This window comes from Tursiops truncatus, chromosome 10, assembly GCF_011762595.2.
Source record: "Tursiops truncatus isolate mTurTru1 chromosome 10, mTurTru1.mat.Y, whole genome shotgun sequence".
NCBI lineage: Eukaryota > Metazoa > Chordata > Mammalia > Artiodactyla > Delphinidae > Tursiops > Tursiops truncatus.
Window position 1 is genome coordinate 58317654 of NC_047043.1, and position 26613 is coordinate 58344266.

Here is a 26613-nt window from a genome sequence, read left to right on the forward strand (position 1 = left end):
GTGTTCCTTGATTTCAGTGTTCACTTTACTTGTCCTTTATTGAGGGGATTTATTCAATTATACCTATTCATTCTAGATGGAGTTTATTTCAAGTTCATTTGGCTGTTGTTGGATTACAAACCACCCCATAACTCAGTGAATTAAAACAAAACCAAAAATCTGTTATTTTGACTCTCGTGTCTGTGGGCTAAGCTCTAGGGTAAGCTGTGAAAACTCTTACATTAACAAATTGCCTAAGTTGGGGTAACTCCAGTGGAGCCCAGTGAAGTTGGGTTCTTCTAAAGTTCTGCTTGGTTCTGGGTTGTCTTCCCAATCCTTAAATGCATTCAGTGGCCATGGTCAACGTCACCAAAATAAGCATGGTAGTCTTTTACCAAACAAGGGCCCCTGACTGTGACTCCCTGACTGCTATGGCTTAATTTCCTTAATGGTCTCGAGCATTTCACGTGAGTTTCCTGCACCCTCATATTTCTGAATGCCCTGTTCTACCTATCAGCAGTTCCTATGGTCTCCATGCCTAAAGATTCTGTGATGGGGGAGCTAGGACTGATTTAAAAAATTTTTATTTATTTATTTATTTGGCTGCATTGGGTCTTAGTTGCGGCACGCAGGATCTTCGTTGCGGCATGTGGGCTCTTCGTTGTGGTGCATGGGCTCTCTAGTTGTGGTGCTCGGGCTCCAGAGCACACAGGCTCAGTAGTTGGGGCACACGGGCTCTCTAGTTGTGGCGCACGGGCTCTAGAGCACACCGGCTCAGTAGTTGTGGTGCACAGGCTTATTTGCCCCATGGCATGTGGGATCTTAGTTCCCTGACCAGGGATCGAACCTGCGTCCTCTGCCTTGGAAGGTGAATTGTCATCCACTGGATCACCAGAGAAGTCCCAAGGATTGATTTTTTTTTTTTTAATGTTACCTCCAAGATAGTTCTAGAAAATGCTTAACTCTTCTGTATTTAGTGAAATTTCACTTGTTTAATGTGTAGGTTTAAACACTGAGGTGTAATTCACATGCCACAAAATTCACCATTTTAAAGTGCACAGTTCACTGCTTTTTAGTGTAGTCACAAGTTGTGGGACTATCTCCATTATGTAATTCTAGAACACTGTCATGACTTCAGACAATCCCGTGTACTCCTTAGCAGTCATTCCCATTCGTTCGTTCCCGCAGAAACCACTAACTCCTTTCTGTCTCTGTGGATTAGCTTATTCCGGACATTTCATATAAATGGAATCATATAATATGAAGCCTTTGTGTTTGGCGTCTTTCACTTAGCAAAATGGTTACATTTTAATGTTAAAAGAAAAGGCACAAATAATCTAATTTATTTTTTTTAAGTCTTTATTGAATTTGTTATAATATTCCTCCTGTTTTACGTCTTGATTTTTTGGCCACGAGGCATGTGGGATCTTAGCTTCTCAACCAGGGATCGAACCTGCACCGCCTGCATTGGAAGGTGAAGTCTTAACCACTGGACTGCCAGGGAAGTCCCAAATAATCTAATTTAAAATCTTGTCACCTGAGAAACTTCTGTATGTTTAAGTAACAGTTATTTTCATCATGTACTTGAACTTTTCTGATTTCTCACTACCTTGATATCACTAAAACTTTGCATTAACAAACTGTCCCTATTAGCTTCAAAGAGTATTTAAACATATCTACATGAAGTTTTGAATCTGAAGTAAATTCTTATGCGATGAGTAGGTATAATCCAGCTCTTAGTTTTAAAAATTGTTCTTATTTTAAGTGACTATAGGGGAAATGTATAAGATATGAATGCTCTCAAAAATATTGAACTTAGGCTGAACATAGAGTGGGCATTTCTTGAATTTGACATGACATTATTCAGTAAGATAATATTACCAGACTTCATTTAAGAATAGTATAAGGTGGATGTCAAGTTGGCTTTTCTTTTCTCTTAAAGATGCTTTGAGAACAGCTTCTCTGTTAAGCTAATACTTGGATAAAGATAGGCTTGTGATAAAACTTGAGGAAAACAAGGATCCCAACTTAAATCTCAGGTTATATCTTCCTTCTCGGACAAGAACACACTGCAGCATTAGTTTTCAGTGCTGCATGTGGGTACGACATAAAACTAGGTATCTGGAAAAGCCTTCATTGAACTAGATATATTTTCCTTTAATGGAATCGCGAGGTAAGACACAAGGTTCTCTTTCAGTTTCTATTGCTACGAAGTGTATCTTTTCATTTCTTGTCTTGCCACTCATATGAACCAACAGTTTACTGTACTGAATGAATCAAAGAAAAAGCAGATACTTTTCCCTTTTCCCCATTTACTTGGCTTCCTACTTGTAAAGTGGCTGTAGTATTACTTGACTCATTCAGGTACTATGCAGGTAAATGAAGTCTTAAAGACTTCTGAAACCTGTCAGGAAAGATGCTGTAGTTAACAAAACCCTCCCTAACAAGTGGGCTGTAAGATGAATTCTTTATACGTAAATGCCTGTGTCTATAAATTTCCATTGATAAATTCAAGTATACAGTTAGACCTAAGCTCTAACAGAAAATCATAAAAAAACATTGACCTGCGAAGGCAGTAATTTGAAGAGTGGTTTCAGGGTATAGTAGTATTAAGTGACCTCCAGCCTAGACTGTGCCAGTCTGTGCTTCTCAAGGGCATGTCTGTCTGTGGGCTGTGGTCAGTCTCCTGTCTGATCGTTATTTATACCTCCTGCTCTCTGAGGGAGTACATTATTTTAATTTTCCTTTCAGAAAGTGAAAATTTATGGAGATCTGAAATTCCATCATTCTATTCTGTCCTTACAGTAGCACCGTGAAGTTGGTTTCCTCATCAATAAAATAGAGCTTAAATCTTCTTTGCAGGGTTGGTAAGATTTAAATGAGATAATGTATCAATATGTAAAGTACTTAATAAATAAAGGACTCCCAACAAATAGCTGTATTATTACCACTATTTGGTACCATCCTTGGGAAATAATAATGACTTGCTAGATGAATTAAAGATTTGATTTTTAGAGGCCCTTTTGAATGTTTCTGGTAATAGGAAAAAAGTGACTTTAATTTTACATCTACATTCCCAGACCCAAATGGAGCAAAAGTACAACTCCATTTTTAGTGAAGTTTTTAAAAATTGCAAAACCTTTGAAATATATCTGCCGAATATTGTGAATTTTATACAAAGGTAAGCAATATATACCTCATTAGGCTGAGCAAGGTATATATTTTCCCCACATAAGCGCCACAGTCCTGAAAGACAGCTTCCTGGGCCCTGCGTTGCACCCAGGGCTGGGTGGGGAAGGGTAGAGAGTGGATTGGGAAGGGAGGCAGGAGACATACAGCCGGGGAATCAAGATCATTTTTTCTTGTTAGTTAATCAAGAAGCTAAAATTAGTTTTGGATTCTGTTTTGTTTATAGGAATAGGCAATGCTGTCTTAATTCCCCTCCAGCCATGCTGTAGGACTTGGGTCTCAGTGAGGCCCTGTATGAGACCTACAAGAGGTGGGGGGCAGAGGGGGCCTCTCAGGAATCTTTCACTTGCTCAGTGGGCGCAGATGCCCCAGTTGGACAGTTGTATGGAATAAATCACAGCAGAGAACAGAAGCAGTGTTGCAGAATCCTAAAATGTTTATTTGCACCCTGTTATATTTTCTGGTGATGTTCTCAGTCCCACCTTTCACCTGGGTTTGCCTTGCCTTCTTTATTTCAACCTTCGCTCTTCTTCCTCTCTCAGGTGAGTTCCTGTCTCTGGCCTACTTCAGGCCAGTGGACTCCGTACTTGGTCCCAGTTTTCTTTTCAGCTCTAATCCTGAGTATTTTGGAGATCAGGAAAGACTGGAGGAGAGCATTGAGGGCCAATTTTAGGACGGTGGTATTGATGGTTTTTCCCTGTACTTTCTCCTGGACTCCTGGTTGGCCATTGATTTGTTACCAGGGTCACTACTGGGCATCCCTTTGAAAGTCCATTCAAAGGATGAAGAGGTGAGAGAAGGAAGAATAAGAATGGGGAAGGGGAGGATACATTTGGGTGAATGGTAATCGCTTGTTCCTGGACTCCCTCTACTTTTTAGTCACTGTTTTAAAAACAGCTTTATTGAGATTTAATTGACATACCTTACAACTCAGCCATGTAAATGGTACAGTTCAGTGGGTTTTTTTTGTGTGTGTATTCACAGAGTTGTGCAATCAGTTTTAGAACATTTTTTCATCCTAGAAAGAAACCCCATGCTGGTCAGCAGTCATTCATCACATCCCCCCAATCCCCTCTGTCTAGGAAACCATTTATCTATTCTGTTTTTATTGATTTACCTGTTCTAGAAATTTCATATACATGGAATTATATAATATGTGGTCTTCTGTGGCTGGCTTCTTTCACTTAGCATCATGTTTTCAAGTTTTATCCATATTGTAGCATATCTCAGGACTTCATTCATTTCTTGCAGAATAATATTCCACTGTATAGATATACCACGTTTTGTTTATCCATTCGTCAGTTGATGGACATCTGGTTTTTCCATCATTCAGTTATTGTGAATGCTGTGAATATTCATGAACAAGTTTTTGTGGGGACATATGTTTTCATTTCTTTTGGCATATATCTAGGACTTGAATTTCAGGGTCATATAGTAACTTTATTATTAATCTTTTGAGGAATTGCCACACTGTTTTCCAAAGTGGCTACACCATTTAAAATTTCTACCAGCAGTGTTATGGGGGGTTCCAATTTCTCCACACCCTTTCCAACCCTTGTTATTATGTGTCCTTTTTTATTATGGCTATCCTAATGGTATGAAGTGGTATCGCACGTGGTTTTGATTTGCATTTCCCCAAAGGTTAAGGATGTTGACATTTTTTTCATGATTTGTGGAGGACTGATCTTGGAACAGAAGAATCTTGGAGAAGGAGATGAGAACTCTCTGATGTATTTTTCATGTAGCGACAGCCAGAATGATCATTTTAGGGGGCAAATTTTATCATATCACTCTGTCTGCTAGCTTTCTGCTGCTCTTAGGAGCAAGACTGGAATCATTAACATAACCAATAGCTCTTACTTCACCAACTTCATTTCAAGCCACTTTTCCCTCTTTTGTCTGTGCTGTAGCCACAGTCACCTTGTCTCTGGTTCTGTCAGGTACTGTGTTGCTTTCCACCGCATGCCATCCCACGTACCATTCCCCACCCTTCTTACCTTATTACTTCCTTCAGTGCTCAGTTCAAACACCATTTTCTCCAGGAAGCCTTCTTTGATATCCCATATTCTCCTTTGTTGCACATATTACAATTTTAATTAAAATATGAATTATGTAATTAATTGGTTAATGTCCATGCCATCTGCTAGAATGAAAGCCTCACGGAGACAGGAACCTGCCTGTCCCATTCACAGTTGCATCCCCTGCACAGTTCCTGGTGCGTGGTCATCGCTCAATATGCACTGAGCAAGTAGTGAGTGAGTGATAGTGGATAAGAGTAGGGCTCACGTTCCACAGTCTCAGCCGCAGTATGCCCTATGGCATATGTGTTGTCTGACTTCAGACCTCATCTGCAGTGATGTGTTTCATATATTTATTCCCTCGACGTATGTTTATTCAGAACCTGATATACGTAAGACAGTAGAAGCTGAGTTCTTTTAAGGCCACCAAAATGGTTAAAATTGGGGCTGCTTACCCAGGTCTTACCCAGTTCCTCACTTTTGGAATCCAGCTGACTAATCTCCAAGGGGCAGATCCTGTTGCTTTGGAGCACAACGAAAACCACTGGTAGAAACTGAGAACATAACCTTGGATTTTGCAGAGCAATTTTTGGGAGCTACAAACTTACAAGCAGTGATTCTATTTTTGCTTCCTTCATTTTGTCTGACCTTAATCTTGAAATATGGAGAACTATGTGTTAAATAGATTGAACTGTCCACTTTTCCTTCTTTAATGTTTCATTGAGATGGAATGTCTTTATTCCCCTTCCCAAGAGTCTTGTCACCAGTGCTCACTTACGCTTCTTAATCTGAAATACTCTGAGATATCAAAGCCATATTATAACTTACCAAAAAAGTTTTTTAATAAAAGAAAAGACATTTAACAAGCTCTTTGGCTAGGTCAGATTAAAAGCATGTTAAAAATAGGAAGGAGGGACATATAATAGAAGGTGCAAATCTATAATAGTGTCGGGAAATAGCATACAATGAGTTGTACCTCTTATAAATATATCTCAAAGAGCTACTCAAGGAGGTTTGAAGTTATCTTCCCAGAAAAAGGAAATATGTAAGTCCATTATTTAGGGAAGAATTTGAGAAGTTAGCATGTGAGTGGAAGAAAGTAATATGGTATATGGTCATTGAAATAGCTGGGTTTAAATCCTGAGTCTACAGTTTATTTGGTGAGATATTTTGGGTCTTAATTTCTTTAGGATAATGGTACCTATTTCATATGTGTGTTTGGAGGATTAAATGATCATATATGTAGATTTGTCATGTATAATTAATACACTTAGCATAAGTATTTAAAAATAAGTACTAAAAATAACTGAGTGGTCCTCGCATGGGACCATATAAGCAGATCATTAGAGTGAGAAAAGAGAAGCCCAAGATAAGATATTAGATTCTAAGACAGTATCAGGCATTTTAAATGAGTTAAACTTTACTGCTCCAAGTAGGTTATGATGCAGTGTATTGAAAAATTCACAAATATGATCTCAGAGCCCTTTTTAAAAAAAAAAATTGAAGTATAGTTAATTTAAAATGTTGTGTTAATTTCAGGTATACAGCAAAGTGATTGTTATACAGGTATATATATATACATACACACACACACACACACACACATATATACTTTTTCATATTCTTTTCCATTATAGTTTTTTTCCACAAGATACTGAATATATTTCCCTGTGTTATACAGTAGGACGTTGTTGCTTATCTATTTTATACACAGTAGCTTGTTGCATCTTCCAATCCCAACTCCTAATTTATCCCCCCACCCCTTTCCCCATTGGTAACTATAAGTTTTCTTTATCTGTGAGTCTGTTTCTGTTTTGCACTTATTTAGTTCATATGTATCATATTTTAGATTCCACAGATAAGTGGTATTGTATATTTATCTTTTTTCGCCTGACTTACTTCACTTAGTATGATAATCTCTAGGTCCATCCATGTTGCTGCAAATGGCATTATTTCATTCTTTTTTATGGCTGAGTAGTATTCTATTTTGTGTGTGTGTGTGTGTGTGTGTGTGTGTGTTTGTTTATATATCTCACATCTTCTTTATCCATTTTATATGTGAATGGACATTTAGGTTGCTTCCGTGTCTTGGCTATTGTAAATAGTGCTGCTATGAACATTGGGGTGCATCTTTTCGAATTAGAGTTTTCTCTGGATATATGCCCAGGAGTGGGATTGTTGGATTATATGGTAACTCCATTTTTAGTTTTTTAAGGAATCTCCATATTGCTTTCCATAATGGCCGCACCAGTTTACATTCCCACCAACAGTGTAGGAGGGTTCCCTTTTCTCAACACACTCACTAGCGTTTATTATTTGTAGGCTTTTTAATGATGGCCATTCTGACTGGCTGTTGTTCTTTTTTTATAATTAATATTTATTTGTGGGATCCTTCCTTCCTTCCTTCCTTCCTTCCTTCCTTCCTTCCTTCCTCCCTCCCTCCCTCCCTCCCTTCCTCCCTTCCTCCCTTCCTTCCTCCTTCCTTCCTCCTTCCCTCCCTCCCTCCCTTTTCTATTGAGATATAATTTACATATAATGTTGTATATGTTTAAGGAATACACTGTTGATTTGATACACATATATTGCAAAATTATATTATGCCACATAATTACCATTTCTTTTTTGTGGCGAGAACATTTAAGTACTACTGTCTTAGCAGCTTTCAAGTATATAATACTGCATTATTAACTATAATTACCATGCTGTACACTAGATCCCTAGAACTTATTCATCTTATAACTGGAAGCTTATACTCAGAGTTATAGTTCTTAAGAAGTTACAAAGAAATAGGGGTGCCTAAAGAGCTTAGGATGGAAAATATCTCATTTACAGAAAGAAGAATGGAGGAATTTCAGAACTATAGATAAATCTGGCTACATAAAATGATGATGATGTTAGTCTGTGATAATTGAAAAACAGAGAGGCTAATCAGGGAAGGCCTGAGACCATAATTAAGAGGCACTAATAGAGAGGACATCTTGGAGATGGAGATAATTAACTCTTAGATGATATAAGTAGGCTGTGAACATTTGTACAGACAACTGTTAAGTTGGGTAATGCTAGCTTGTGGGAAAAAAAGAACCAAAATTTCAGTAGATTAACACAAAAGAAGTATATCAGTTGTATAATAGTAGAATTTGTGGCCTTCCTGGTCAGTGGGCTGCTTTCTTTCATCTCATTCCATTTCATGCATCTGTCATTCTCCTGGGTCTTTGAATCCTCTGCATCCAACAGGCAGAAGAGTAATATAGTGGAGAAGACAACCTGGTCCTCAAGAACCCCAGCTAGAGATGAAAATACTTGTAAATCATCTATCTGATAAGGAATTAATTTCCAGAATATATAAAGAACTCCTACAACTCAACAACAACAAAAATCAAACAACTAATTGAAAAAGGGGCAAAGAACTTGTATCGATATTTCTCAAAAAAAATACTAATAGCCAATAAGCACATGAAAAGATGCACAACATTATTTGTCATTATGGAAATGCAAATCAAAACTATAATGAGATATTTCTTTGAACTTACTAGAATCACAACTATTTATTTTTAAAAAGGAAAATAACAAGTGTTGTTGAGATACAGAGAAACTGGAACCCTCATGCATTTCTGGTGGCAATGTAAAATGGTACGACTGCTGTGGAAGACAGTATGGTGATTCCTCAAAAGTTAAACATAGAGTTACCATGTGATCTAGCAATTCCCCTCCTAGGTATATGCCTAAAAGAAGTGAAACAGGGCCTCAAACAAATACTTTCGTGTGAATGTTCATTGCAGCGTTATTCACAATAGCCAAAAGGTAGAAATAATCCACATGTCCATCAGCAGATGAATGGGTAACAAATGTAGTATTTATGTACAGTGGAATATTATTCAGCCATAAAAAGGAATAAAATTCTGATCCATGCTACAACATGGATGAACCTTGAACACATTATGCTAAATATTAGAAGCCAGACACAAAGGGACAAATAATGTATGATTTTACTTATATTTTACAGAAAGTAGAATAGTGGTTACCATGGGCTGGGAGAAGGGGGAAATGGGGAGTTTTATTTAATGGGTACAGAGATTCTGTTTGGGATGGTGAAAATGGTCTGGAAATAGTGGCAAAGGTTACACAGCATTATTAATGTATTAAATGTCACTGAATTGTATGGTTAAAATGGCAGATTTTATGTTATATATGTATTTTTACCACAGTCAACAAAGAAACCCAGCTGGAAGTAACACATGTCCCTCTTGCTCACATCCCATGGGTGAGAACTGGTGTCTGGGCTATGTGAGGACGCAAGGAGTTTGGGGAATGGAGAGCCTGGCTGTGCAGCCACTTTCCAGCAAAGATTCCACAGTTTGGAAAGAAGAGCACAAATATTTTGCAGATAGCAACTATTGTGACATCAAAGACTAAATTAAAAAAAAATTTTTTTAGTATGTATGTATTTTGCAAGATATTAAATCCACTTTGGAAGTAACTTCCTTGAAACTGTAGGATCAGAAGATCCTGAAAAATTCTTATCAAACATGAGCCACGTAAAAGAAATTAATATTAAAGTTCCCATTTTACTAATTATAGTGTATGAAATGTTTAAAATGAGTAAAGTGTTCCTTATATTGTTTGTGTTTGTTCCATGTCTTATTATTAAGGTTTCCATGAATGTACTTTGATTTTCCTGTCCCTGTTTTCCCCATATGTTCACACGTGCTTCAACTTCAAATTCTCGACCACATTGCTTTCAGCAGGTGGACTACTGTCTGATGGCCCAACTGTGGGGCATCAAATGACTCGTCTGTATAAGGAAGAATGTTGAGTTTACTTCTGGGTTAAACATTAAAGAAACGTTGCAGGTAAAACTAGAGGCTCCTTAGCTTTAGGCATCCATGGTGGAGAGGCTAATGGAAACCATTCCTTCTAAGGAGTGCAGAGGATGCTGGGATGTTTGGCTTGTAAGCCAGATGATTAATCAGAGCTTCCAGCACTGTCTGCAAATGTGTCTGCCTCTCCTGGGAAACGGGAGGAGGTTCATGTTGTGAGTTGCTCCAGTAGGCAGGACTTTGGGTCCTAGGGAAAGTTCCAGGGCAGCCACTTCCTGTTCAGCATAAGACAGTTCTTTCCAAGGGTCTGAAAACTTAAGTAGAAAGATGTCGGCTTCTGGACAAAGTGAGTGCCACAAGTCTTCAAGGGAGACCAAACAGATAAGCAATTCCAGTGTGGGTGGGAGGTTGGCTGAGGGCCTCTAGAGCCCCTTGACAGCTCTAGAGATTCTGTGATTCTTTCTTATACTTGCCAGTAGTTTGCAAATATTCCTACAACCTCTAAGATGAAAAGCAGAGGAGAAGTTAGCGTAATGAAAGAACACTATTAAGATGTAAATTGTTTTCTCTGTTAAGTGCTTTCCCAATGTGCTGAAACACACATTTACTTTTATTCCCTCCTGTCTAGGCTGCTGACACGCAGGAACTAAAGACGAAAATGTGGAGTCAAGCAGGTTATACCTGTACAAAGAGAGACAGCTAACATCTGGCTCTTTCTTTTTTCCTTTAAATGATATAATCAGTGTTGCACAGTGTGTCTAACGCCTTCTCTTTTATATCCTTAGTTTTAGAGAAAAAAAATCAAATGCCAGGTGACCATTATTGCAGCACATTGTTGACATATTCAGCAAACAGTAGGCCATTGAAAGTGATGACAGTTATTAATGGGATTAGAACAGTAATAAAACTTTATAGAGGAGTTTAATAACTCGTTTACAGACCATGAAACAAAGCTAATAGTCAACCTTCATGGGTGAAGTGTTCTATTTGTCCTGTGGTCCACTGCTTTGACTTTCAGTCCAATATCAAGAGATCACTTAGATTTCAAATGTCTTAATGTGCATCTTATTGTTAAAGCCTGTAGAATTTTGCACAATTAAAAAATGAGTCCCCAAAGAGCAATGATTTAGTGTTAACATTTTCAGTAAAATGTAAGCTATCAGCTCTTTCCATTTACAGATACATAAATGAGTGATTGGCAGACAGTATGATCTTCTGTCTATATAAGCACCAAATTTTGGATTTAATCCAGTTTTTTTCTTTAGGTATCTCTTGGATATTAGGTATAAATAACTGAATAAATCATAGGGCTTTTGTTTCTCATTCTGTTAACAGTTTCCACCGTAACTGAGTCTGGGCATTATAGTTTGTCCTCCCCTCCCTCCTAAGAGCTCTTCCACTGCACCATGCCCAGAAGACTTCGTTCCTGTTGGAAACAATTCTTCTGATTTGGGTTTTGTTTCCTTCAATTTCATTCAGTAACCCTTTTTTGAATCACAGAGGGTTTAGAGATAGAGTATTCCTGAAAATCATTTATTCAAAAACCGCTCATTGTACGGATGATGAAAGCAAGGCCAACAAGGTGCAGAAACTTGCCCTGGGCTCCCCGAGCTGGAAAGCAGCTGGGATGACCCTGAGATGTAGAGATCGTAACTTGAGCCCCTTTGCTCCCTATGCCTTCTCCAAGGGCTGGCTTACCTCCATCTTCAGAACTGCAGGTGTTTGGTCAAAGCACCATTGGGTATTTTCTTCTGCCTCTCATTTGGAACCAAGCTTTTGCTTTAGTTTTGTTTGCTGTTGATGAAATTGACTGGAACACTGCCTTCTTTCTTTGAGGGTAATATTACTGATGACTCATGGTCCTCCTTTAAAGACATGGGTCAGTATCTTCTCCCTTGATGTCCTTGGTGACCAGTGGCATGCCATATCTATCTATCTATCTATCTATCTATCTATATATAGATAGATAGATAGATATATCTATCTATATATAGATAGATAGATAGATATCTGGCCAGTGTTAAGAAAAGACATCTCTGCCCAGAGAATAAAGCCATGCATTCTTTAATCCTGGGCTTCCACCAGCTGAGCTTTCTATCTGGGGATGGCATTCACCCTAGTTCTCTGATATGTAACTGGTATGGAAAGCTTGATACTTACTTTAAAGATAGGTTTCAAATAATCAAAAAAGTGGGAGTTGTTATATTTGAAATAAAGAAGAAAGAGTAATTGTTTGGGGACAGGTCCATTTTCTGAAATTGAAGTAGTAAGCAGGTTGGTGGAATTCTCAGTCCTCCTAATCATGTCTTGACAGGGTGGCCAATCCAAAGGGTTTTGACTCAGACAGCTTGATCAGGTATTTGTTATTGGGTAAAGGGATACTCATTCAGATTTTTCTAGCACAACACTGGGCATGTCATTGTTGCTCAAGAAATATTTATTAAATGAATCAGTAAAAGAATGAATGAGCAAATGCACTTGAAAATTAAAGATCATTGCATATGGTGTGTGCCTGTGAGAGGATCAGGTGATAGGAGAGAGAATAGGTCCAATAATAAAAATAATGACAGTAATTACAGTAATAAGATGTAGGACCCAAGATGGCATGTTTTCTAAAGACCAAGGTGTCTGTCCTTGAACAACTCTGAATCAGGGTCTCTACCTGGCAAAGTGAATGTCCCTTGAGGAAAACCAGTCATCCACATCCTGGGAGCCCATAGGGGGAGCTTTCAGAATGGCAACATGAAAGTGGAACCTGGTTTTGGCCTGAGGGGTTATTTTACTTTAAAGTTGAAGTGTCTTAAGGTAAAACGTATGTAGCCAATGATGCCGTAGACTCATATATTGTTGAAGGGGCAAAAATGTACAAATATATACCAATGTAAACATTTTCACAAGCCCCCATTACAACTGTGTAGGACTTTCCAATTAAATGTGCCTAATTCTTTTCTGGTTTAAAATGGCCCGATCGTAAATCACTCTGCAGTCTTTTCAAAATCCAGCTCCTTTTGAGAACAGTTTCTCCTCTCCCACTCCTCCCCAAGACAGTCTGGACCTACAGGGGTGCTTGTGTGTCCTGGTGGGCTTGGGGAAGGGCGAGGCTCTTTGGATCCCCTTACAATTAGATACAAATAAAATAAACATTATTTTAAGCTCATTTCCTTCATTTTAATGATATGAAATGCCTTTTAGATTTTAATCAGATATGCTCCATTATTTTTGAAAATGTGATTTAGCATTTTATGATAGAGCAGTTGGTGATTTAGTTTATCTTTTTCTTAATTAGTAGACTTTAGTTTTTAGAGCAGTTTGAAGTTTATAGAAAAGCTGAACAGAAAGGACAGAGGGGCCCCTGTATGTCGTCCTCCCCTATCTCCCCTGTACGGGTTCCCTTCTTATTAACATCTTTCATTAGTGTGTTATATTTATTATAATTGAACCAATTATTATAATTGAACCAATTGATACATTATTATTATATAAAATCCATAGTTTTCTTTAGGGTTCACTCTTTGTATTATACAATTCTGTGGGTTTTGCCAGGTATATGATGTCATGTATCTACCATTACATTATCGTACAGAATAGTTTCACTGCCCTAAAAATCCTCTGCTCCACATGTCCATCTCTCCCTCCTTCCCACCCCAAGCCTCTGATCTTTGTAATATCTTTCTAGTTCTACCGTTTCCAGAATGTCATCTGTTTGGAAGCATCCAAATGCAGCCTTTTCATACTGGCTTCTTTTACCAAACAATATGCATTTTAAGGTTCCTCTGTGTCTTTTTGTGGCTTGATAACTCATTTCTTTTTATTGCTGAATAACATTCCATTGTATTTACCTTATTTATTTATTTAGGCTGCTCCGGGTCTTAATTGTGGCACGTGGGACCTTTGGTGTGGCATGCGGGCTCTTTAGTTGTGGCCTGAGGATTTCTCAGCTGCAGCATGCATGTGGGATCTAGTTCCCTGACCAGGGATCGAACCCGGGCCCCCTGCATTGGGAGTGCGGAGTCTCACCCACTGGACCACCAGGGAAGTCCCTACCATATATAGTCTATCAGTATTCCATTGGGTTACCACAATTTGTTTATCCAGTTACCTATTGAAAATACCTTTGTTGCTTCTAAGTTTTGGTAATTATGAATGAAGCTGCTATAAGTATCTGTGTGCAGGCTTTTGTGCGGACTTAAGTTTCCAGCTCGTTCTAGTAAACACTAAGGAGCAGAACTGGCTGGATTGTCTGGTAAACCTATGTATAATTTTGTAAGAAAGGCCCAGACTGTCTTCCACAGTGGCTGTACCGCTTTGCATTCCCACCAGCAATGAGTGAGAGTTATTTTTACTCTGTATCCTCACCAGCATTTGGTGTCAGTGTTTTGGATTTTCACTATTCTAATAAGTTTGTGGTGGTGTCTTGTTTTAATTTGCAATTCCCTAATGATGTACGATATGGAGCATCTTTTCATATGCTTATTTGGCATCTGTGTGTATTTTCTTTGATGAAGTATGTGTTCAGATCTTCTGCCTGTTTTTTAATTGGGTTGTTTGTTGTCTTATTGTTGAGCTCTAAGGAGTCTTCCCGTATTTTGGATACAAGTCCTTTCTCAGATATGTGTTTTGCAAACATTTTCTCCCAGTCTGTGGTTTATCTTTTTATTTTCTTCTGGTTTGATTAGTTTTGATACTTGGTTTTAATGGCTGTTACAGCTGAAAAGTAAACCTCATCACAGTGCATAGATCTTTGTGGAGAAAACGCACCATTGACTCTGCTTCCTAAATTATACTTATTTTCAAAACCGTATGCCAGTTATGCAAATATTTTAAAAAATAATTCGTCTAGTAAAATTTCATTTTCCCAGAACATTGCCTATTCTTACAAACTAATTGGAACACATCACATTCTTCTATAAGAATTGCTTGGAAAACATTTAAGTGGGTGTGAAAATAGCCTCCATTTTTTGGTCCTATCTCATTTACTTTTTACTGAGTTTTAACATGTAGTAATAAACTACATAATTTTTAAGCATACAGCTTAATGAATTTTTACATATGTATAAACTTATAAAACCAACACATAGATCCAGATAAAGAACATTTTTACTACACCAGAAAGTTCCTTCTTATCTCTTCCCAGCCCATACTCATATCCAGGGCCAATCAGTATTCTTATTTCTATCACCATTGATTACTTTAGTCTGTTCATGAACTTCATATAAAAGAAATATAAATATATCCACTTTTGTGTCTGGCTACTTTCATGGCATAATTTCTGTGAGACTCATCCACCTTGGTTCCTTTATAAGTTTTTTTTTTAACTTAAAAAATTTCTGTTTAGTATCCCATTGTACTAATGCATTACAGATTCTTTCTTTTCCTACTGCTATACATTTGGCTTGCTTTCAGTTTATGTCTGTTATGAATAAAGCCACTGTGAACATTCTTTTTTTATATATAAATTTATTTTATTTTTGACTGTGTTGGGTCTTCGTTGCTGCGCACAGGCTTTCTCTAGTTGTGGCAAGTGGGGGCTACCCTTTGTTGCCCTGCATGGGCTTCTCATTGCAGTGGCTTCTCTTGTTGCAGAGCACGGGCTCTAGGCACGTGGGCTCAGTAGTTGCGTCTCGTGGGCTGTAGAGTGCAGGCTCAGTAGTTGTGGCTCATGGGCTTAGTTGCTCCGCGGCATGTGGGATCTTCCCGGACCAGGGCTCAAACCCGTGTCCCCTGCGTTGGCAGGCGGATTCTTAACCACTGTGCCACCAGAGAAGTCCCTGAACATTCTTGTACATATCTTATTGTGCACATATCCCCTCATTTGTTTCAGAAACATACAGAACCACGCATGCACACCCACACAGACACACATACCTACATACATACATCTACTAGTGGAATTGCTGAGTCATAGGGAAGCCATGTTAGTCTTGAATAGATTTTGCCAAACTGTTTTCTCAAGCGTTATGCTACCTTGTACGTAAGCTGGCAATGTAAGAGAATTCCAGTTGCTCTACGTGTTTGGTCTTTGTCTTTTTAATTTTAGTCTTTCTGTTGGTGTGTAGTAATATCTCGTGTTTTAAATTTGTAACATTTTTATATATTGATTGGCCATTTGGATATCCTCTTTTGTGCCTCGCATGTCTTTCACTCATTTCTAATGTTGACTCGTGTTTTTCTTACTGAGTTATAGGTTTCTTTATATATTGTAAGCAGGAGTCCTTGGTTGGATATGTGTATTGCCAATAATTTCTTCAATTCTCTAGTGTGCCTTTATACCCCTCAGTGATAAACTTAAGGAACAAATGTTCTTAATTTAATGAATTATACAGTAAGTCCCCCACATATGAACGAATTCCATTCCGAGAGTGCGTTCGTAAGTCTAATTTGTTCGTAAGTCCAACAGAATTAGCGTAGGTACCCAACTAACACAATCGTCTATATAGTACTGTACTGTTACAGATTTATAATACTTTTCACACAAATAATACATAAAAAACAAACAAAAAATAAAGAAAACATTCTTAATCTTACAGTACAGTACAACAGGGGCTGGCAACGAGTAAACAGGCAAGAAGAGTTGCTGACTGGAGGAGGGAGAGGAGGTGGGAGATGGTAGAGCTGAAGGGCCATAGCAATAGGAGACAGAGGGCAGGCTGCAATTTCACTCATGCCTGACGTTGATGGTTCTGCTTCCTTGCTGGAACCAGATGCACGTTTGCATCTTTGAAAGTTCTCAACTTGAAGGTCCATTTGTAGGGGACTTACTGTAATTTATATTTTTATGGTTCATGCTTTTTGTGTCTTGTTGAAATATTTTTGCCTGTGCCATAGTCATGAAGATGTTTTCCTATGCTTTCTTCTAAGCTTTATTATTTTCCTTTTATATGTAGGCCTATGAAACATCTCCAATTACTATTTGTGTATGGTGTGATAAAATGGTCATGGTTCATTTTTTATCTTCTGCATTATTCATTTAAAGACATTTTCTCTTTGTCTAATTTTTCTTATGGTATATATCTGAGGATTTTCAGCAGATATTAGAACAAATTATGCTATAGAAAAACTCCATCAGATGATGCTGTATACTTTTTCAAACATCCTTTTTCAAAATGCTCTCTTTATAGTAGTTAACTTTTTCACTCAATGTTAAAACTTCTCTTTCACCTTGAAGGGACAGGTGAAGAGTGTGTTAAGAAGGGATGTGTGTGTGTGTGTGTGTGTGTAATCATCTGCTAGATAGCATACTGACAACTTATTTGTTACCACACAAAATCTTAGCAAGTTTCTTTTTACAAAGAAAAAACTGCATAAGTCATTTTCAGGTTTAGCAGCTCTTTTAAGATCTTGGTCATGACATTAACAATGATCACTCTATACATCTCATTACAAAATATTATAAAGACATTCCTATTTTAAAGATCTTGCTTTTTTTTTTTTTTTTTTATTGTTTTTAAAAAACTAACCCCATCACTGGCTTAGTGTTTGAGAGTGGGCTCTCTTGATCCAGGTTGCCTGGGTTTAAGTCCTGGTTCTGAAACTTATATCCACAATGACCTTGGGCAAGTCTTAACTTCTCTGTGCCTCAGTGGCCTCACCCGTAACAATAGGTTTAATTACAGTGTCCAGTATAGGGGTTGTTGCAAATAGTACATGAATGAGTGTAAAGAGGTCAGGATGTTGTCTTGTACAAAGTTCATGCTCCATAAATAGTATACATTCAAATACTGTCAAGTATGAAACCTCAAAGAGGCTTCTGTATATCTTTCATTGTTTCCTAAAATGTTGAGAAATACTAGACTGAAAATCACATGAAACAGTTTTATTTTTCTATTGTAGGTGCTTAGTATAAAATTCTTTCCAGTGATGGTGGGAGTTAATATAACTAACATAATCATATAATTTCTAGCGAAAATATCAGGATAAAATACATTGCAGGATTTGTTGCTATAGTAGTAGCTTTCAGAATTTTAGTTTTTTAAACTGACTTCTTTTCAGGACTGATTAGGTTGTCATTGCTTTTAGCATCATACTGTAGCTGAGGAAAAGTGTAGGAAGCAGAATTGTTCTGAATTTTTGTTTGTTTGTATTATTAGTATTAACTTCAAGTTCACTTTTTTTCAGGAGTGAGATACTTTACCTTTTTTAAAAAAAATTTTTGGCTGCTTTGGGTCTTCATTGCGGTGCGCGGGTTTCTCATTAACGTGGCTTCTCTTGTTGCGGAACACAGGCTCTAGGCACGCGGGCTTCAGTAGTTGTGGCACGCAGGCCCAGTAGTTGTGGTTCACGGGCTCTAGAGCGCAGGCTCAGTAGTTGTGGTGCATGGGCTTAGTTGCTCCGCGGCATGTGGGATCTTCCCAGACCAGGGCTCAAACCCGTGTCCCCTGCATTGGCAGGAGGATTCTTAACCACTGTGCCACCAGGGAAGTCCAGTACTTTACCTTTTGATTATAATTTAGTTAATACTAAATAATATAGTTGGTGGCATCCATTGAACCAGATGCACATGAACTGCTATTATGTCCCAGTCCCTGGAATTTTACAAAACCCATGGGATTGCCCACTCTCCCCAAGTCCTGCAGCTCACTCTTTTCCCTCTGGATAACCAAGCGCCACTCTCTTTGTGCAGCAAAGTGATGCATAGATCCAGTGGAATACCAGTTTTGTTATTTTTTTTGGTAAAAATAATTATAAGTTAAGTTCTTATATTTTCTTATCACACTCCAGTTGATCACTTTGGCCTGTGGTCTAAAATAGCAAAAACACTAGCTTAAGTAACAGAGGACACGGAAATGATTCAATAATGAAGGACTCAGTGTTGGAAGGCAAGAAAATTAATCTGAGAGGAAAAATAAACTATTTATGGGAGACAGGCATTTCTAGTTTAGTTTTTCTTACTATGTGGACAGTTAAAAGAATAACACTACAGAAATGCATTTGACAAAATATAACACCTATTTGTAATTTAAAAACCATTAGCTTACTAAGATTAGAAGGGAATTGCCTTAGTTTGATAAAGAATATCTGAAAAAAAAAAACCCCAAAACTAAAGCAAAATGTCATATTCAATGTTAGAACATTGAGAATTTCACCCTGGGATTCAAATAAATCAAAGATATTCATCATCATCACTTTATCAGTAAACATTGTATTGGATGTCCTAGCCAGTGCAAGAAGGTAAGAAAAAGAAATAGATGTGTAAGAATTGGAAAGAAATAAATAAAAGTACTATTATTTTCAGATGACATGAATGTGAACCTAGAAAATTCAAAAGAATCTCTGAGCTATTGACATTAATAAGAAAATTTATCAAGGTTACCAGTGACAAGGTCAATATAAAAATCAATTGATATAAATATTAAAAAATCAATCATGTTTCCACCAAGTTTAAACCAAAAATTTAAGACTTGCTGTGTATAAGTAGCATCCAAAATTCAAGTAACTAGGAGTAAATCTAATGGGCAAAATGTCTACACTGAAAACTATAAGATGTTATTGAGAGGCATGTACAAGGATGTTCATAGTACAATATTTATAATTACAGAAAAGTGGAAACTACTCAAATACTCATCAACTTTAGAATGTTTAAATATACTTTGGCATATTCACACATTGTAATGCTACACAGCAACGAGAATAATGAACTACAACTACTCTTAGTACAGTGTGAATGGATCTCATGAGCATAACTTGTGATTCTAGTTCTGCCGACTACAAAACCAGGCAGTTAATCCTTGAAATTGGAAGTCAGTGCAGTAATGACTTTTGAGGAGGAGAATAATGTCTGGCGGAAGAATAAGAGGATTCTGGGTAATGGTGATTTTCTCTCTCAAGCTGCAGGCTCTTTACATGGGTGTTTTCAGTTGGGGAAATTTCATCTAGCTGTGCACTTATGATATTTACACATTTTTTTTGTTTATATCAATAAAAAGTTTTTCTAAAAAAATCTATTACTGTTTGTATCCACAGATGGTAGGTTAACACTGAGTATATGCCTACCTTAGATTCAGTAAGTCAGATTGGTTTGTCATTTGATAGTACCACATAATAGCTGTGTGACCTTGTGCACTCAGCTAGGGCACATGTGTGAATTGCTTCCTCATCTGTAATATGGGGATAATATCATCATTGTTTAGTTATATTGAGAATTAATATGGCACATAAATGTCACTGAGAAAATGATCATTTCCCTTTAAGGGACTGTGTGTGTGTGAATGTGTGTAAAAAAATATATGTATATGTGTGTGTATATAAAAGTATGTGTGTATGTACACATACACACATATCTATGATAGAAAGCAACAACTCAGTGGAATTTTATATTACAACTCATGATTAGATGATCTTTCTACAAATGAAACCGGGTGTCCAAATGTACGTTTATAATTTACATTTTGAAACGAAAGTATAGCCATATATTTAGCTATGTTCAAATATAGAGCAGAGTTCATTCAAAAATTCTTTACAGTGAGATTGTGGCCGTATTTTTTTTTCCTCTAAAAGCTATTATGTATGAGAAAATGTATCATTAGTTACATTTAGGTTGTTATAGATGATAGGTTGGGATCTAATAATGATTTGTCTCCCTTTGCAGCTTGTCAGATTTAATCAGTAGGTAATGAGACATTGATGGAAAATGAAATTCAGAGTTATGCTCTACACTTCCATATTTGCATACATCACTCGGAAGACCTGAGCCATTTTATAGTCCAAAATAACAGAAATAGCTTTTATTTCCGTTCATGTACTCATTCAAACGTTTATTTATTTGAATATTTTTTGAGAATGACTAATTCCAGCTACTTTTTTAGGCACCAGTCATAGCAATGGATAAAACAAGGGCCCCTGTCTTACCGGTGATTATATTCTAAAGGAGAGAGACAGTAATAATTTGTGTGTCAAATATATGTCAGATCATGACATGAATAAAGGGGTAGGACGTGCGAGATGGGGGTGCGTACAGGAAGATTGGGGAAAGCTTCTCTTTTAAGATGACATTTGAGCAGAGACGTGAGGGAAGGAAGAGAAAATCATATCATTGTGAAGGGGATGAGCATTCTCTAGCTGACCAACTGAATACCTCGGTCTTAATTCAAAATCAAATGACCCAAAATAAGAATTTAAAAAACATATCTACTTCAATGGAGTGTTTTTCTTCTGTTTGTTTTTGTCTATTTCGACTCAACCAAAATGGCCTTTCCTATTGCTGAAATCAAAGCAGTGATTCAAATGACTAGTTCTGAGTGGTGAGGCTCTGTAATTCAGTATTTCTAGCTCTAGCTCCCCTTTTCAGAATCCTTGCTTTCAAAATGTATTTATATCATGAGGGACTTCCCTGGTGGCGCAGTGGTTGAGAATCCGCCTGCCAATGCGGGGGACGTGGGTTCGATCCCTGGTCCAGGAGGGTCCGACATGTCACAGAGCAAGTAAGCCTGTGTGCCACATCTAGTGAGCCTGTGCTGTGGCGCCCGCGAGCCACAACTACTGAAGCCCACGCGCCTAGAGCCCGTACTCTGCAACAAGAGAAAGCCTGCACACAGCAACAAAGACCCAGTGCAGCCAAAAATATAAGTAAGTAAGTAAATAAATAAATAAATAAAATGTATTTATGTCATGAGTAAAATTCAGATTTTTTTTTCAGAAGAACACGGTATTGTTTTATGTCATTTTAGAACATTCAGATGTCAACTATTAATCATCAGGTTTCTTCTTAACAAACCAGAAAAGAAAAAGAAAACCAAATGATTCATAAAGCATGTGTACTAATTACATATATGTTATATTTTTAAGTTAAATATAATGTGAAAAAGGGACTTCCCTGGTGGTCCAGTGGCTAAGGCTCTGCGCTCGCAATGCAGGGGGTCCGGGTTTGATCCCTGGTCAGTGAACTAGATCCTGCATGCTGCAACTAAGACCCGGCGCAGCCATATAGATAGATAGATAAAATGTGAAAAACTCATTATTTAGGTTAATTTTTTAGCCAGTTCAGAACTCAGTGTCTTTAATCTTTTTCAACATTCTAACCTAAATAAATGATTTCTAAACAAACAAATAAAAATTAGTTATCCTGTGACATTAGCAGGAATTTTTCTGAGATTTTTAGGGCAGACAGGACCTTTGGAGCTCTTCTAGTCTGATTCCTTAGTGTCGGTGAGGAGGTCTTGAGGAAGGTAGGGTGCCTGCAAAACTAGATGAGACAGCTGTGATCTGCAGGCTCTAAAACCAATGCCTCTTGCTCTTCCCCAGACCAGTTATAGTTTTGTCTTTTAAAAAATGTGCTGGGGCTTTCCTGGTGGCTCAGTGGTTGAAAGTCCGCCTGCCGATGCAGGGGACACGAGTTCGTGTCCCGGTCCAGGAAGATCCCACATGCCGCGGAGCGGCTGGGCCCGTGAGCCATGGTCGCTGGGCCTGCACGTCCGAAGCCTGTGCTCCGCAATGGGAGAGGCCACGGCAGTGAGAGGCCCGCGTACCGCAAAAAAAAAAAAAAAAAAAGTGCTGGACTGAGAGTTCTGGGACATCACCAGCACTTCTGGTGTCCCCCACAGTGTAAAGAAGAGCTGATGTCATGATTATTTGTGTAAATAATCTCTGAAACGTTTTACATATATTTAGTTTGTTAACAACTAAAGTTTGATCTCCGTTGGCTTTGTTATTTGCCTTTGTGCTCCCTGTGGCAGAGCCACTGATGGTCCTTCCGGTCGTCAATTACATCTTAAGCGATGTCCAGCTCCCTGAGATTTTGTTGCATAACCCGGTTTCTTGTGAGAGTTACAAAATTAAATGGTGACTTGTTGAGAAAAGGCTTCCTTGCTTCTAGAAGACTGAGGCTCTGGGCACCTGACATTCATAATTCTAACTTAGTCTTCGGTATGTAGGATTCCTTTTCACAGTCATATGGGGCTAAGTGTTTTCTGTTCTCTTCGTTAATTAGCTGATTAGTTACCATGCCCATACCTTCTCTGAACTTCCGCAACTATTGAAAAGTCCATTAAAAATGCAGGTATTTTCTTCTTAGGCTAGTTTATCAGTCTGGTGTATTTCTATGTCAAAAGGCATTGCTTTTTTTTTTTTTATAATTGGAGTATAGTTGCTTTACACTGCTGTGTCAGTTTCTGCTGTACAGCAAAGTAAGCATTGCATTTTTAAGGCAGTCGATGCGTAGATTTGGTGTGTGTGTTTAACCAGATTTATTAAGATATAATTTACATGTAATAAAATACACTAATTAGGTATGCAATGTGATGAGTGTACAGTTGGGAAACCACCACCATAATCAAGATATGGAACATATTCCCCAGTTTCCCTGTGCCCCTTTGCAGTGAATTTTCTCACCCACTCTCAGGCCCATGCAGCTGCTAATTTTTTGTGTGTCTATAGTTTCGTCTTTTAAAAAATGTGCTGGACTGAGAGTTCAGGGACATCACCAGCACTTCTGGGAATTTCTGAGTTGACCTGATCCTAGAGATTGGCTACAGGGAACATGAGGGCCCTCACTCCATCTCCCTGATTCCTGAAGAAACGTTTCCTACCTTTGCTCAGCTTGGCTTCTCCTTGCCCTTTACACCATCTCTCCTGCCTCCCACCACCAGAGATAAAAAGACTAAAATAAGGAAGCTGATACCCTGGCCCCACCTTAGACCAATGAAATTAGGGTTATTGTACATTGGGACCCTGGCATTGCTATTTTCTAAATATCAGGGTGTCAGCCAGGATTGAGAACCACTGCCTTAAATGGTTTCAGTAGAAAAAAAAAGATAAGATGAAAACTAATGAACTAGGATTCAACTTAAGAAGTTAGAAAAAGAAAAGAAAGGGGAAAAACCCAAAGGAAGGTGATAATAAAGACGAGAGCAGCAATTAATGAAGCAGAAAAGTTCGTTAATACAGTAGAGAAGATCAGCAAAGGCAACACATAGGTCTTTGAAATGATTGATAAAATTGATCAAACTCAAGAAAGCCTCAACAGAAAAAGGACAGAGGGTACAAATAAATAGTGATAAGAATAAAAAAGAGCAGTGACTGAAGAAATAATAAAAGAATATTATGGAAATATTATGGCAATAAATTTGGAAACATAGAAAAACTCTTAGAAAAAGATAACTTACCAAACTTGATTCAAGATGTAGAAAGTCTGAATTGTATTATAACTAGACTGAGTATATAATTTATCATCCAAATCTAGTACTTTCAAAATATTTGTTTAATATGTGTAAATCAGTAGTGTTCCAGACCAAGTAGAATATGTAGTCACCTTCCCAGAAAGAATAAATCAGGCCCAGATGGTTTTACATGGGAGTTCTACCGAAAGTTCAAAGGCCAGATAATTTCAACTTTACACTCTTCCATTATCCCCTACTCATTCTGTGAGGTCAGTTTAATCTCATACTGAAACTAGCCTAGGACAATACATTACAAAAAATTACAAATCAGTCTCATGTATGAACATAAATGGCAAACAGAATTCAGTGAAATATGAAAGAGAAAATACAGTGTAAACATAGGTTTTAATCCAGTAATCTAAGAATGGTTCAGCATTAGAAAAATCTATAAAATGTCACTAACCACGTTTACAGACTAAAGAGGAAAAAAATACAATTGATACAGAAAGCCATTTGATAAAATTCAACACCCCTTTAAGATTAAAAGGAACCCCCCCAAAAAAAGCTCTTAGCCAAATAAAAACAGAAGGAGACTTCCTTAACTTGCTATAGAGCATTTACCAAAAATATCCAGCAAACCTAAATTGTAAGATAATGCCTAAGAGGCATTACTTCTGAAAATTAGGAACAAGATTATTGCCCATAGACACAGTAAGCCCCTATCCAGCACAGAATGATGTTTAAAGAATATAAAAAGTATAACAATTTTAAAGAAACAAATTGTTGCTATTTATAGATACAATTTTCTACATGGAAAGCCACTACAAGAAAATTATTAGAAATAAAGGGAATTAGCAAGTTGGCTCAATTTAAGATTAATATATAAAAATTATTTCTATATATAAAAATATAATATTTAGCAGTAAAAAGTGAAGTCCCAGTACATTAATCTAAAAATCTATGTGCAAGGCCTTTATGTGGAAAATTGTAAAACTTTATTGAATGACGTTAGTGAAGACAATTGGAGAGATCTGTCTTATTCATGGACTAGAAGACCTGACTATAGCAGAGGTACTAATAGTCTCCCAAATTGGTTAATGAACTCAGTACAGTTAAAATAAGTGTACTATCAGTGTTTTGATTTTGATTTTTGAAAGTTGGTTATCTGATTCCAAGCTTTATATCAAAGAAGAAAGGCCATGTATAGTCAAATTCTACTAATTAAGACAGCAGAGTTTTGGTTCAGATATGGTCAAATAAACCCATGGAACAGAAAGATTGCTTAGAATTAGAGCCCTACTTGTTCTGTGGCAGAAGTAGCATTCCAGATCTCTGGAGAAATGATGTAATATTCAATAAATGGTCCTATGATAATAGTTTCTTAGGATAAAGAAATAAATGGGGCCTCTGCTTCATACCATTCACAAGAATCAAGTCCAGATGTTTTATATATTTAAAATACAAAAGAGTGAACTCTAGGGCTTCCCTGGTGGTGCAGTGGTTGGGAGTCCGCCTGCCGATGCAGGGGACACGGGTTCATGCCCCGGTCCGGGAAGATCCCACATGCCGCGGAGCGGCTGGGCCCGTGAGCCATGGCCGCTGAGCCTGCGCGTCTGGAGCCTGTGCTCCGCAACAGGAGAGGCCACAACGGTGAGAGGCCTGCGTACCGAAACAAACAAACAAACAAACAAAACCGAGTAAACTGTAAAACTTTTAGAAGAAATGTTGAGTGCCTTAAGGTTTTAAAAATTTGTTCATCGTAAGGCACCATATTCAAAGTGAAAAGACAAAGCATAAACAGAGAGAAGCTGTTTCTGACATACATAATTGGCATAGGATTAGTTTTCCATGTATATGAAGAACTCCCACAATTCAGTGAGAATTGAAAAAGACAAACAGCCCACTAGAAAATTAAGCAAAAGAAATGAATAGGTGCTTACTGAACAGATATATGGCTAATAAATATGAAATTGCAAATAAATATGAAAATAACAGTCTTTTTAATAATCAGGAAATACAAATTAAATTCTCAACAAGTTATTTTTATACTATTAGATTGGCTCTAGATTACTGCTAAAGTTAATGGATCAAAGTGAGCACTGTGTATGGGTGTCTACAGTCATGACGCGACTGTGGACAATAGTTACACTATCTTGTAAAATCGAATATTTGTATGTCCTTTGAGCAATTTCTCTCCTACAGATATATCTTGGAGAAGTTCTTGCATATGTGAACCCAGAGAAATGTACAAAAATATTTATAGCAGCATGGAAACAACCCAAATGAACATCAATAGGTAAATGGATTTATCAGTGTGATAAAACCGTATACTGGAATATTTTCCAGCAATGAAATTGAATGTCTCCTAGCTATATGCACCAATAAATATTAAGTGAGAAAAAAAGTAGGCTGCACAATTCTATGTGTAGTATAATAACCAACTTTATAAAATTCAGAAACAAAATTAAACAATACATTTAGGGATACGTATAAATAATAGGATTGTGAAAGCAAAAGCAA

The 26613-nt window shown here is 37.5% G+C and overlaps 1 protein-coding gene across 10 annotated transcripts in view; it reads left to right on the forward strand.

Moving 5' to 3' along the window:
• The window catches only part of ULK4 (unc-51 like kinase 4), a 522462-nt gene that overhangs the window by 290158 nt on the left and 205691 nt on the right, over window positions 1–26613 (forward strand). Inside the window, exon 33 of one of the 10 annotated variants that reach the window (XM_033864682.2) lies at window positions 9392–9740. The exons of the other annotated variants lie outside the window; for them this stretch is intronic. Coding sequence (XP_033720573.1) covers window positions 9392–9474 — 83 coding nt within the window. The 3' untranslated portion in view covers window positions 9475–9740. Of the gene's footprint in view, window positions 1–9391; window positions 9741–26613 lie in introns of those variants that run through there. 10 annotated transcript variants of the gene reach the window in all.